Genomic DNA, 13,403 nt, shown 5'->3' on the forward strand with positions numbered 1-13,403 from the left:
CCTCGGGCTGAAGGTGGGAGCTTTGCTGTGCAGGATGAAGTGTGTTTTCACACTCACTGCTCACACGCTAAATGTTCTCTGTGCTCAGTGAAAGTCACGCTTCTTGATTCTGTACTCAGATATTCTGAAGTTTTAGTGCGGGAGAAGGAGTCATTTGAAGGATTTTCCTCCTTGAGTTTTACTGTCTGCATGTGGAGGGGATGTTTCACTGTTTTGATCCGCACATCAGCCCTGACTGAGGCTTGTGCTTGTGGTTCACTTTGTGCTCATAAGGACTGAATAGTCACTCAGTCTTTGAATCGTCCTCGAGGTGTTTAGGTGTTGCTGTCACAGCACTGACTTCACATACACTGAGAGAAGTCTGTGAAGGGGTGGCTGAGCGCCCCCTGCTGCTTTTCCGCTAGCGCTGACCACAGCACCTCACTTTGCCTTCACGTCACGGCTGGAAATGTGAGTTAGGCCCTACAAAGAGGACAAGTTAATACAAGAGAAAAGGAAGAGAATCAATAGTTGTTGTTTTAATTTTAAACCCCAAGAGATTCTCAAATGCAGAACCTTTTTTTTTCTCAGAGTCTTTGTTTGTTTGCTTCGGGGACGGTGTACATCATTGTAAATATTATCCAAAACACTATGTTTCAACTGTTGTCACTTGGCCAGATGTAGAGTTTAAAAATCTCTTTTTTGTTATTTTTCACTTTATTTCAGGACAGGTAGCTTTGAGTGTAGCTTTGAGAAGGAAGGAGGTGGAGGACAGAAAGCCGTCACAATGATCGTCAAGACCTTTGCAATCATCCTAATACTTACTGGTAAGTAATAAAGTACGTGTTAATTGGAAATCACAGCTAATTGTATAAATGTATGCAATATATAACTTAATTTGGACCAAACTCTTCAATTTAAACAGCATTCAACAGCCAGGCTGCTGAAGGAAGCCTCAAACTGAAGTGTCCGCAAAGAACAACCACACCAGCACCAACAACAAGCACACTGGCCCCAACTACCACAGTTTCGCCAACAATATCCACAGCTGCAGCAAGCACAACAGCAGCAGCAACTGCAGCAGCAGCATCGATTGCGGCAGCAGCGGCGGCAACAACGGCAGCAGCAGCAGCATCCACTTCTGGACCCTTCGCTGAAGCAGCAGCTGCTGCTGCACAAAATGCAGCTGCGGCTGCACAGGAAGCAGCTGCTGCTGCTGCTGCTGTGTCAGATGGATCATTGCCACCAATGGAAGCAGCAAAACTAGCAAGGAAAGCATCAGAAGCAACCAAAATAGCATCAGAAGCAGCGAAATTATTGGCTTTAATGGCATCACCATCAGCACCACAAGTAGCAGACAGAATTGCAGAGGCTTCGTCAAATGCATCCGAGGCAGCCGACAAAGCAGCAGCGGCTGCAGCGAAAGCTGCATCTGCAACAACAAAAGAAACTGTGCAGGCTGCTGCAGCAGCTTCAACAGACGCAGCAGATGATGCAGCAAGGGCTCTGGCAATGATCAAAGCAGCACTGGAGGCAGCCAAACAGCTAACAAATGGAAATGACTCAGATAAGTCAAGGCAGTTAACACTCGTGGCAACAGAATTAATGACAGCAACAGTAGCTAGAGCCAAAGAGACAGCGACTGCGGCAGCTGCTGCTGTAGGAGCAGAAAATGGAGGAACTGAAAATGCAGCACAAGCAGCTAAAAGAGCAAGGGAAGCAACAACAGCAGCACAAGTCGCGACAGCTGTTGCTGCTGCTGCCGTGGCGGAAACAACAGCTGGTCAGACACCTACAACTACAGCAACAACAACAGCATCATCGACAACTGCAGGAACAACAGTCACATCACAAGTACTATCAACAGCCACTGCGTTAGCCACAGCTGCAACAGCTGCAGCCACGGCAGTAGCATCAGCAGCAGCATCGACAGCAGCGGCCGCTGCGGGAGACACATCAACAGCTGCAACAAATGCTTCAGCGCTGGCTCTGGCAGCCGCTGAAGCTGCCGCAGCACTGATGGAGGGAGGAGCATCGCCAACAGTGGTAGCAGAAGCAGCAGCAGTTGCGTCTGATGCGGCGATAGCAGCTGCAATAGCAGCAGTCCGAGCAGCAACAGAAGCGCCAGCAGCAACAGCAGATTTAGCAAGGAAAACACTTGCGGTATCAATAAGAGCAGCAGCAACAGCAAGAGCAGCAGCAATGGCAGCAAGATTAGCAGCAAGCATCCAAACATCAGAAGCATCACCAGAATCTGTAGCGGCCGCCATACGAGCTGCAAATCAAGCAGCAGAGGAAGCAAGAGAAGCAGCAGAAGAACTGAAAGCAATACTTGCAGCAGCAGACGTAGGACCAGCACCAGAAGCGGCACTGCTGGTAGCAATAACTGAAGGTGAAAGAGTGGCAACCTTGGCAGCACAAGCTTCAAACACAGCTACAACAGCAGCAGAAACAGCAGAGCAAGCGCTTGAAGCAACAGTAGCACAGGCAGCAGAACTATTGGCAGCACTAGCCAAAGAAAAAGCAAAAGAGGCATTAAGTGCTGCAAAAGATGCAACTGCCTCCTCAAATTCACCAAGTGGAACAACGCCACAGACCACAGAGAGCCCAGCATCCCCCACAGCCAGAGCGCTATCGGCTTCTGCAGCAGCGGCACTGGCTTCTGCAGCTGCTTCTGCTTCAGCGGCAGCGGCAGCATCCACCTCAGTGGCCGCTGGAGCAACAACATCTCCAGCTGCAGAAAACGCAATAGAGGCTGCAAAGGAAGCAGCTACAGCTGCTTCATTAGTGGCAAGCGGAGAAGCACCACCCACATGGGCAGCTGAAAAAGCAACAACAGCTGCCATATATGCCAAAATAGCAGCAGAAGCCGCAGAACAAGAAGCGAAATCAGTAGCAGCCTCAAAAGCAGAAGCAGTTGCTCAACTACCAACTGCAGCCTTAATGGAAGCAGAAGCTGCTGAAGTGGCAGCAAGGGCAGCAACAATGGCAGCCTTGGGTAAACCAAATGAAATCACAGAAGCTGCAAAAACAGTGGCTGAGAGATCAAGAGATGTAGCAAAGATATTAGAAACAAAAATATCATCTGCCAGTGAACCAACAGCAACAGCGAGACGCATATCCATGTCAGTGGCTCTCTCAGTGGCAGAAGTAGCAGAGGCAACAGCACTGACAGCACTGACAGCAGTTGGAACTGCAACAACAGAGGAAATGGCACAAAGAATGTTAGAAACAGCAAAGGCCATGGCAAGAGCTGCAGCAGCTGCTGCCACAGGAGCAAGAGCAGCACTTCCACATGCAGGCACCAGTTCAGCCACAGAGCCACCAGCTACTGCCACACCAGCCGTGCCGCCAGCATCTTCAACAGGCAACCAAACCGCAGCAGCAGCGACAACATCCGCAACAGCAGCAGCAGCGGCAGCGACAGCGGTCGCTGCCTCGACGGCCGCAATCATAACCAACTCCGAAGAAGTAAAAGCGGCAATAAATGCTGCGCACACAGCAGCTAGAGCCGCCACATTATTGGCAGAAGAAGAGATAACACCGTCACTGGCAGCGAAAGCAGCCAGAGACTCAGCAGAGGCAGCGGAAGCTTTAGCACTGGCAGTACAGCAAGCAGCATTAACAGCACCGTCGGCAACAGCATATCTAGCAGCACAAGTGGCACAGATAACAGACAGGGCCGCAAAGGCAGCGAGAAAAGCAGCAACAGCAGCAACCACTGCTTCAGAAGAAGCAACACCAGAAGCAATTACAGCAACCGCGGAGGCTGCAAACGCAGCAGCGAAGGCAGCAGAGGAAGCACTACAAACATTAGCAGCAATCCTGGCAGGAGCAGCAGAACTAACAGAAGAAACAAGAGCAGCAACAAGCCTCGCTCAAACAGTGGCGAATATGGCGGAAGCAGCAGCAATCACAGCAGAAACAGTGCCAAGCGCCGCGGCAGCGAGGAACACAGAGGCAATGTTGTCTGTAGCAAGAGCTGCAGCAAGAGCTGCAACGGCAGCAGCAGCAACAGCCGAATCCGCACTGCCAGCACCAACTGACGAGCAACCAACACCTACATCACCTGCACCTGCACCTGCTAACGGAGCACCACAGTCAAGCACATCCGGAACAACCGCAGAGATAACAGCAGAAGAAGAAGCTAAAGCTAGGGAAGCGGCGGTGGTTGGGTCGACGGTGGCCACGGCAGCGGCGGCAGCGGCGGCCTCGGCGGCAGCGGCGGCGGCTGGGCCGGGAGCAGCCCAAGAAGCAGAAAACGCAGCAAAGGCTTCAAAAGCAGCAGCTTTAGCCGCCTCACTGGTTGCAGCAGGGGTTGCACCACTGGAAATTGCAGTGGAGGCTGCGAGAAGAGCAGCTAAAGCAGCAGATGCAGCATCGCAAGCAGCAATACGAGTAGCATCATCGTCACCAGATTCCTCAGCTGCACAAATGTCACAAATAGCAGCATCAGCGTTAAAGTCAGCTAATGCAGCTAATACGACAGCTAATGCGTGCCAAATGGCGGCTTCTTCCCGAGCAACAAAAGAAACATTGTCACAAACTCTAAAAGACGCCAAGACAGCAGCCACACAATCAACCGAAGCCGCAGAAGAATTACAGGAGCTACTATCAGACCCCACGTGGTCGGCAGCAGAGCGTGCAGCCGTGGCACAGGCTCTGGGGGTGGCTGAGATGGCGCGAGCAGCATCACTGGTGGCTGCAGCAACCATAGAAACAGCACTGGAGGCGATATCATCACCAACAGCACGACTGGCTGCAGACCTCACAGCAGTGATCACGCTGACATCACAGTCAGCAGCAGCCGCCGCCTCGGCAGCAGCCAGAGCAGCAGACACGATGGTGTCAAGAGCTCCATCTGGCAACACAGCAGCAACAACCGCAGCGACAACAACCGCAGCAGCAGCAACCGCAGCGACAACAACCGCAGCAGCAGCAACCGCAGCAGGATCCGGACAAGCAGCTGGAAATGAAGCCAGTAAAGGAGCACCGGCTGCAGTCAACAGCAACATCGGTCTTGTTACGGTCACAGTGGCTGTCATAGCTGCTACGCTTCTATAGAGAGCAGCAGGATTGGCTCAGAGGCTAATTAGAGAATAAAAATGATATATTTAATATTTCATTGTAATGTTTTGCCAAAAAGGCAAAAGGCCGAAACCCAAAGGGGTCAGCCAGTGACCAAAATGTCAATAAATACTCTTGATAATCAGTAACAGTGGTAAACATGGCTGAGATTTAATCTGTTTAACAAGTGTAAATTGTTCTATTTATTGTTGTATTTATTGTTTGTATGTTGGATTTAATGATTATTTCCTGGTTGCACTTGTCCTCTGTGTGCATGTACATGCAAAAGAGGTCAGCATTCTGTTCATCAGTTAAAGTAAGTTCATAACACAGAAGGAAACTTTGTGATTGTGTGAAATTACCAATAATAATATTCAAATTCCAGTGCTAGAGTTGTGAAAACAGCTGCATTTTAAAGAACTTCTTCATTGCTTAATCAATAAATTCGTATTTTTGACTCATTTTGATTCCTTCAGCCCCTTTGTAAACCGTTCAGTCACTCATCTTTATTTGAGATTTCACAGGCACCAATCATGCTGATATTTTATATGCTACTTATAATCACTATATAGACAAAAGTGTTGGGCCACCTGACCATCACACCAACAGGGACTTTAATGTCGTCTCATTGTAAACACACAGACAGCTTTGCAGCTCTAACAGCTTCCACTCTTCTGTGAAGGCTTTCCACAACATGTTGGAGTGTTTCTGTGGGAATTTCTATTCAGCTTTTGCCCCCCCAAAAAGAAAAAAAACAGAAGGTTTTTACAATGCGATCACCCTTATGGAAAATACTGCCACTGTACTTGGAAACTGTCAGTTATAGAGCTGGTGAAAGGTATGATGGATGGATGACAAAGTTTCAGGGAGTGTTGCAGTGTCATTCTGAGCATATCTTTTGTTAGTTATTATCAAGGACTGACAGGAATGTACGAAATTGCTTCTTCGGTATTTCTTCATAAAGTTCAAGCTGAACCACACCTCAAAGTGCTACCCTGACAGGCTGCATTTCACCACATCAGACTAATTGGCCGTCCTTGTACATGGTTCACTTGTTTGGGAATGTGTGTTTCAGTTAACTTGCTATTATTAGAAGCTTTTGAACTGGTGCGTCATTTGGTGGATTCATTCGACACGATGAAAACTCTCAACACACACTCTCTCTAGCCACAAGACTTTATGTTGACATCAGTCCATGAAAATGTTGATGGCACTCATGAAGACACTGTGGGTTTTGCTTTGTAATGCTTTGAAGATTTTTTTTTTTTTTGGAGAAATTTAAGGACTTGACGAACAGATGTAAGGGAACTGATAGCCACAGGGATGAATACGTTAGATAACTGCAACATGTGATGACATGGTGAGCTGATACTTTGATGAATTAATGTACGATCACAATCAGCCTACCATAATGGGTTTGTACATGATATAAACTAGCCTTAGACATGCATTTAAGGTCAAGGGAAAGCAAGAAATCATTGTTGAATATTTCTTGAAATTTTGTGATCAGAGTTGACAGTGAGAGCCTACACTGATGCCTACACTGTCTCCCAAATTATCTACCTAGTTACCCGGTTTTGTATCAGCTACAACGAAAAAATCATTCCCAGAAATGTGCCATATATTGGTTTGTATTCTTAAAACTGACTTCATCTGAATGCCATCACAGTCACCCTCTATCTAATAATTGTTGCCATTGCATGTCTATATTTTTTATGCTGTTTGTTTTTATATTTATATAGTGTTGTTTTGTATTTATAGTATTATGTATTTTGTAGGTTATTGGGCTTATACCGGGACCAGGGAAACTAATTTTGTTCCACTTCATGTTTCTACATGTGTGAAATGACAATAAAGCTCCTTGAATCCTTGAATCCTATCAATATTTGCTAAGTGCTCACAATAAGAATCAGAATCAGAATCAGAATTCTTTATTTGCCACATGTGGATGTGCATCCACAGTGAAATGAAAAAACAACACTCCTTTTAACGACTGTGCAAAAATACAATACAAATATACACAAATAATAAGATAAAAGATAAAAAATAGAATAGAATAGAATAAAAAATAAAAAATATAAAAAATAAAGATAGATAAGCTAAATTAGCTTAGCACACACACATCATAAAAGGACTGTTGAACTTTTTGACATCAAATTAAACTTTTCCTACCTTTAAATTCTTGTTTTCATTCATTTTCTTTTAGTTTTGGTCCAACATCAGTGTGTGACCTCACAAATGCTCTACTGCATGAATGGGCACAAATTCCCACAGAAACACTCCAACATGTTGTGGAAAGCCTTCACAGAAGAGTGGAAGCTGTTAGAGCTGCAAAGCTGTCTGTGTGTTTACAATGAGACGTCATTAAAGTCCCTGTTGGTGCGATGGCCAAGTGGCCCAATACTTTTGTCCATATAGTGTATTGATTACATGTTATGTATTGGCTATCTATCTATCTTTCCGCCATAGTTTGGGTTGTCATGCATCGACTGACCGCTGGAGGTCAGTGCAACAGAGAAAAGCGGTGAGTCCTCCGAGAAGAAAGTCTATGCGGGGAGAAGAAGAATGGCTACAGCTAATGTTAGCTAGCAGGTGGGGCTCGAGAAATGTTGCGCTCTCGATTTGTTTTGTCTTATGTTCTCTTCTAGCAGGGCACAGCAGTGACCGGAACTCTCTCTGCCGACAGTACAGCGACTCGGGCAGAAAGTGCTCACCAGAGTGTGTCGTTAGAGTAATTTATTAGTTTTTGCGTGGCTGCGTGAGTGTTTGTACAGGAGGAGGGGGTCGTCTCTCCTCCGGTCAGCTGTCCGTCAGTTTAACGTCAGGTGAGTTTCTGGTTTGACTTCCTGCTTTCCGCATTCTCTACTGAAAAGTCTCGGTCGACGACCATGAAGATTTAGCTCTGTATTTGTCGTGCATGTACGTAAATACAACTTTAGAAACTTGTTTATTGATCGAAACCGTGATGTAGAATCACTGTCATGTCCCGGTCGGAAGTTTTAACGCGCAGTGTGTTTTATGAGAATAAAGAAAGACACCCCCAATAAAACATCGTGTTGCTTCTCATAAATTTAGCGTGGTGTGTGTTTATATTAGGTCGTTTACTTAAAGTTTCAAGAAGCCAGAGTCACAGAGATTAGTGTTCATGGAAGTCGCTGTGTCGGGTTTGTAACATGGAGAACGACGGGTGGAGGTGCAGCTGTTTGAACATGTGTGTGTGTTCTCTCTCACAGCAGTCATGGCAGCTCCAGTGAACATCCAGACTCCCAGTAAGACTTGGGAGCTGAGTCTGTACGAGCTCCACAGGAGCCCCCAGGTACGTGTGTGTGTGTGTGTGTGTGACGGGGGGGACCACTGGCTTTAGCAGTCCTTTATCCATCTGGTTTTAGTTCTGACGTTTGCATCAACTGCAAAGCATTGATTGTTTTTGTTTTGTAGTTCTTTTAGTAAAAGCTCTATAGTGGTCAACACTGGAAATATTTACGCGAAAAGGGAAAAAATTAAAACAAAGGGCAGAAAATTGTAAAACATGATGTGGCACTTCTGAGGCGACAGTGGAGGTGCTTAATGTCCTCACAGGTATACAGTAAAAAGGTATGTGTGTGTTCAGGAGGCCATCATGGACGGGACGGAGGTGGCCGTGTCTCCTCGCTCTCTGCACAGCGAGCTGATGTGTCCCATCTGTTTGGACATGCTGAAGAACACCATGACGACCAAAGAGTGTCTGCACCGCTTCTGCTCCGACTGCATCGTCACCGCGCTGCGATCAGGGTGAGCTCCACTCAGCTTCAGTACTTTGGATGTTATGAAATGTGGATATGTTACCTGTGGACAGCCTCAGCCCGCGGTGTAGCCCCCCAGGGCTTTAGCTGCACAGCTAACTAGCTAATGGCAGCTAGGAGGAGCTGGCTGTTACTGTGGTGACGTCCTGCTGCCTTCCACAGGTGGCCAGTCTCACCCATCACACCTTTGAGGGACAAGAAAGAACAACATTGTGAAATTAAATATGTATTTAAAAACACTGTATTTAAAACAAAAAAAGCACATATTGTGATTGTGACGTTGAATGAGCTGTGAGCGTCTCGTCCGTCCACAGGAACAAAGAGTGTCCAACGTGCAGGAAGAAGCTGGTCTCCAGGCGCTCGCTGCGCAGAGACTCAAACTTCGATGCGCTGATCTCCAAGATCTACCCGAGCCGGGACGAGTACGAGGCCCACCAGCGCCGCGTCCTGGAGCGTCTCAACAGGCTGCACAACAAGGAGGCGCTGAGTTCCAGCATCGAGGAGGGGCTCCGGCAGCAGGCCCGCTACAGGTCCGAGAGGTGGGGGAGGAAACGGGGGGTTAAAGTTATTATTATATTAGGATGAAGACTTGGTTCAAGGTTGGGTGTAGGTTAAGGTTAGGGTAAAGGTTATGGTTAGAGTGAGTCTCCAGGAAAACGGATGTACGTGTGTGTAATGTCCCCATAGGGCATATAAACAAAACTGTGTGTGTGTCTAAGTCTAAAATAAGAAGAGAATAAAACAGAAACAACAGAAAACTCATGTGTCTTCCTCTGCCCTGCAGGAATCACCGGGTGAAGAAGCCGACACAGGAGAGTGACAACACCACCTTCAGTGGCGGGGAGGAGAACGGCGACGCCCGCTCACATGTGTCTCACGACTCCGCCCCCTCGCACGCTCCCCACCCGATTGGCCAAACCGCCTCAGAGGCCGGGCCGAGCCGCAAGCGACCGCGTGCGTCAGATGACGGCTCGGCGGGCGAGGCGGACAGCGGCAGCCCCACCCCTCCACGAAGACGCCACCGAGAGGGGCCGGGCTCCGAGATCGAGCTGGTGTTCAGACCACACCCACAGCTGGTCCACCCCCAGGACTACAACCAGACCAGGTCAGGCTGAATCTAAAGCAGCTCAACGGTAAAATCAGGGGTGGATGTGATCACTTCCTTTCTATCAAAGTGTTGTTCCTGTGCAGATTTGTGAAGACGACGGCCAACGCCACAGTGGACCATCTGTCGAAATACCTCGCCCTGCGCGTCGCTCTGGAGGACAGACGCACCAACGGAGAGACGGAGGACAAAGGGAGAGACGCAGAAGGAGGAGAAAGTGAAGGAGCAGCAGGAAGTGGAGAGGGATCGAGTCTGGGCACCATCAGCGAGAAACAGTACACCATCTACATCATGACGAGAGGAGGACAGTTCACTGTGAGTGGCAACACGCATTATTTCATACAGTACGAGAGCTGCGAGCGACCACGTGTTCGCTTTCTCTTCTGGAGTGAAGAAGAGGTTGGATATAATGAAAAATGTCCATCAGAGGCTCCCACAGTCCAAAACCCAAAGAAATTCCCAGAAAAACAGCCAGCTGAGCTCAAATGCGGACTGGTTTGTGGTTTAGTTGATTTTTTTTGACTGCCAGTCTTCCAAAACTTTTAGTAGTTTAATTTTTAGCTCTAAAGTTCTTTATTGCTCAGACTGAACTGAAGGCAGGTTTGAGCCGATGTGAGTGCATCAGAGCCTGATCGATGTCAGTGGGTCCATCCTGTGGACCCATGTTGATCCGTCACAGATCTGTCTGTCGGGGAGTGTGTCTCGACTCGTCTGTGTCGCCATGAAAATGTTTTCTCTGACACAACGTGATGCATGCAGGTTCTGTCTCAAAAAGAAAGGTCATTGACAAGAACTATGACAAAAATTATTCATCAACGAACAGTTTTCAGCCGACAACGAAATTCACTGTCACAGTGGATAAGAGAAGGTGCAGGTGGATCGAGTAAAAAAGATATGCAAAGTAAAAAAATATGGGGATATTTACACCCTTTTTAAAGCTGTGTTGCATTGGGAGATGGGGATGTTTGCACAGTGACTTACTGAGGTTCAGTTTGTGGTGGACTCTGGGGGGGCCTGCTGGGAGCCGAGCTGCTTGGACCTGCAGTGACCCTCCTTCACTTGGGGTGACTGAAGGAGCTGAAGGAGCTGCCCAGTGCTGTCAGTCTCGTCACTGATGAATTGCTTCAGTCAAACAGTTGCTGCTTCCGGCATCTTAAATGTGAGGATTTGCTGCTTTTCTTGTCATTTCTGACAGTAAGTGGAGAGTTTTGGTCTCTCTGCCACTTTTTAACGAACCAAACGATTAATTGATTGCATATTCATCAGGTGACTTCCCTGTTCTGTCTGTCCATGCGTTGTTTTGGTTTGATTTGTCCGGGTTGCCTGTTTGGCTGTTCATCCTCCCTCTTCATCGTGTCTTCTCCCCTCTCAGACGCTGAACGGCTCTCTGACTCTGGAGCTGGTCAACGAGAAGTACTGGAAGGTCAGGAAGCCTCTGGAGCTTTACTACGCTCCCACCAAGGAGCAACAACAACCACCGCAGGAGTCTCCCCCTCCTCCCCCTCCTCCTCCTCCTCCTCCCCCTCCTCCTCCTCAGAGGGAGGCCTGAGCTGCTCTGCTTTCCTCACCTCCTCAGTCAGCCACATTGTCTTCTGAAGGTTCAGTCGCCACAGTTTGTCTTCACTTAACTCAGTCTCATTTGATTTCAGCTACAAACTGAACTGCTTTCATTTGGAACAAAATCTTAACAGACAGACGACTGAAGACCAGACCTCGTCTTCAGAACTGAAGCCTGACTCTCCACTGTGGCCTGGAGATGAGGTCACTTCCTCCATCTGTTCGCTCCTGATGCTCCTGCAACTCATTGGCTTCTGCTTCACATCCTTTTACTATATAACAAATATTTTACGGCTGAACACATTTAGTCTGCAGCTGCAAACTTCTCTGATCCGTGTCATAAAACATACAAACAACAAATCGAAAATCCGAAAATTGGAAAATGTATTAAAGGGACAGTTCGTCCTATAATCAAAGTTACATGTTTCTCCTGTTCTCCGTAGTTCAGTTTGTACGTCTGATGGTTTCGGTGTGAGCTGCAGGGTTTTGGGTTCTGAAGACGTCTGCCTTCTCTTGAATGTAATGGAACTAAATGGCGCTAAATGCATCTGAAAAGATCAACAGCAGTACCCTGTTACTCCCCGTAATCCAGAGCTGCTTGTGCGCAGTTTCCTCTAGGATGTTTTCTTTCCGAATCGCCGCGCAGAAGAAGAACGTGCAGACTCAGGGATGAGTGGACGTTTCGTTACATTGAGGAGAGAGCAGACATTTCTACAGCCAGTATCTCCAAAACTCTGCCAGACTGTCCAGTCCCTTTGGGGCCGTGCATCTGGACGCCCATTTCAGTCAGGAGAAATTTAAAAAAAAAAAGGAACAGGAAGTTAGAAAGAAGTCAGTCAACATTATTAGATTAGAAGTGAAAAATTGAAACTGACAAGAGTCTAAACTTTTCTTTGTGGGGTACCAAGTGATAATTTTGAGAATTTTCTTACTCCCAGCAGAAAACAGGACGATGAAGTAAACGAGACAGAATCCGTCCAGGTGTTCAGACTCACCTTAACTTCTGTCCTCAAACAGAAATGACCAATCAGAGCAGTGAAATAAAAATAACGAAAAGACTGTTACGAGGCTTTTGGAAGACTGAAGTTGTTGGTGAATCACTGAGGGAAATAAATCGCCCTGATGTGACTCTCATCAGAAGTCAGAACTGAAGCTGAAGGGTGGTTTTCTGAGGGGCGCTGGAGCATATCCCAGCATGCACCAGGCACAGACGAGGTGACTGTGGTTGGGGTTTATTTCTTCATTCATTCCACATAACGGATTTGTGCCGCTACGTTTTACTCATCTGCTATATTTTACTAAAGATGAGACAGTTTTCTCATTTCCCAGCAAAATAAAGCTTTAACATCCACCCGTTTGTTCTTTAAACACATTTGCAGGTTTAGTTTGTGTAGAAAAGCTTTTGGTTCTGAAGTTTGCATGAAATGTTCTGTAACTCTGCAGAAGATGGTCTCATCTCGAAAAGCCATAGACTGTGGTTGGGTTTGACCCGATTTTGCTCCACGTTGATCGTTTTTGCACTTTACACGAGTTTCCTGCAGCTACGCAAGTTTTCCTGCCTTACCTCAGTTTTTACTGAATAACTATGTTAAAAATTATGCAAACACTGCCCTTCTGTTGTCATTTCAGCAACGCAGCACAATAAACTTAAAAAAAAAAAAGACACTTTGTGTGAAATGTTCTGATTAAGTCCTTTTCCAAGATGTCGCACAGGGAACAGATCATATACAAGTTATGAGAGGGCAGGTCTCCAGAGGTTTTAAGGCTCGAATGGTCGTCTGTAGCATTTAGGGACATCTAGTGGTGAGGAGGCAGAATGCACTGAACTAAATGTAGAAATGTTTTAAGTCTCTACATGCATTTCAAAGTGTGCTGACAGTTTGTGTCCATGAGATCTCAAACTTCACGAATGT

The 13,403-nt window shown here is 47.0% G+C and overlaps 1 protein-coding gene across 6 annotated transcripts; it reads left to right on the forward strand.

The window, feature by feature from the left end:
- The first annotated feature begins 7,585 nt into the window (after positions 1-7,585).
- LOC124074706 (E3 ubiquitin-protein ligase RING2-A-like) lies at positions 7,586-13,138 on the forward strand. 6 transcript variants are annotated; one of them, XM_046417881.1, is made up of 8 exons: positions 7,587-7,871; positions 8,280-8,362; positions 8,657-8,817; positions 9,143-9,367; positions 9,613-9,933; positions 10,020-10,248; positions 11,306-11,531; positions 11,625-13,138. In XM_046417881.1, the coding sequence occupies exons 2-7, from the start codon at positions 8,285-8,287 to the stop codon at positions 11,480-11,482; spliced, it is 1,191 nt and encodes a 396-aa protein (XP_046273837.1). In that variant the 5' UTR covers positions 7,587-7,871; positions 8,280-8,284; the 3' UTR covers positions 11,483-11,531; positions 11,625-13,138. The 6 variants fall into 6 exon arrangements, with proteins under 6 accessions (XP_046273839.1, XP_046273837.1, XP_046273836.1 ...); XM_046417883.1 differs by having other exon boundaries at positions 7,586-7,871; positions 8,283-8,362; positions 11,306-13,138; XM_046417880.1 differs by having other exon boundaries at positions 11,306-13,138.
- The last annotated feature ends 265 nt before the right edge of the window (positions 13,139-13,403 follow it).

Source organism: Scatophagus argus, chromosome 17, assembly GCF_020382885.2.
Source record: "Scatophagus argus isolate fScaArg1 chromosome 17, fScaArg1.pri, whole genome shotgun sequence".
NCBI lineage: Eukaryota > Metazoa > Chordata > Actinopteri > Scatophagidae > Scatophagus > Scatophagus argus.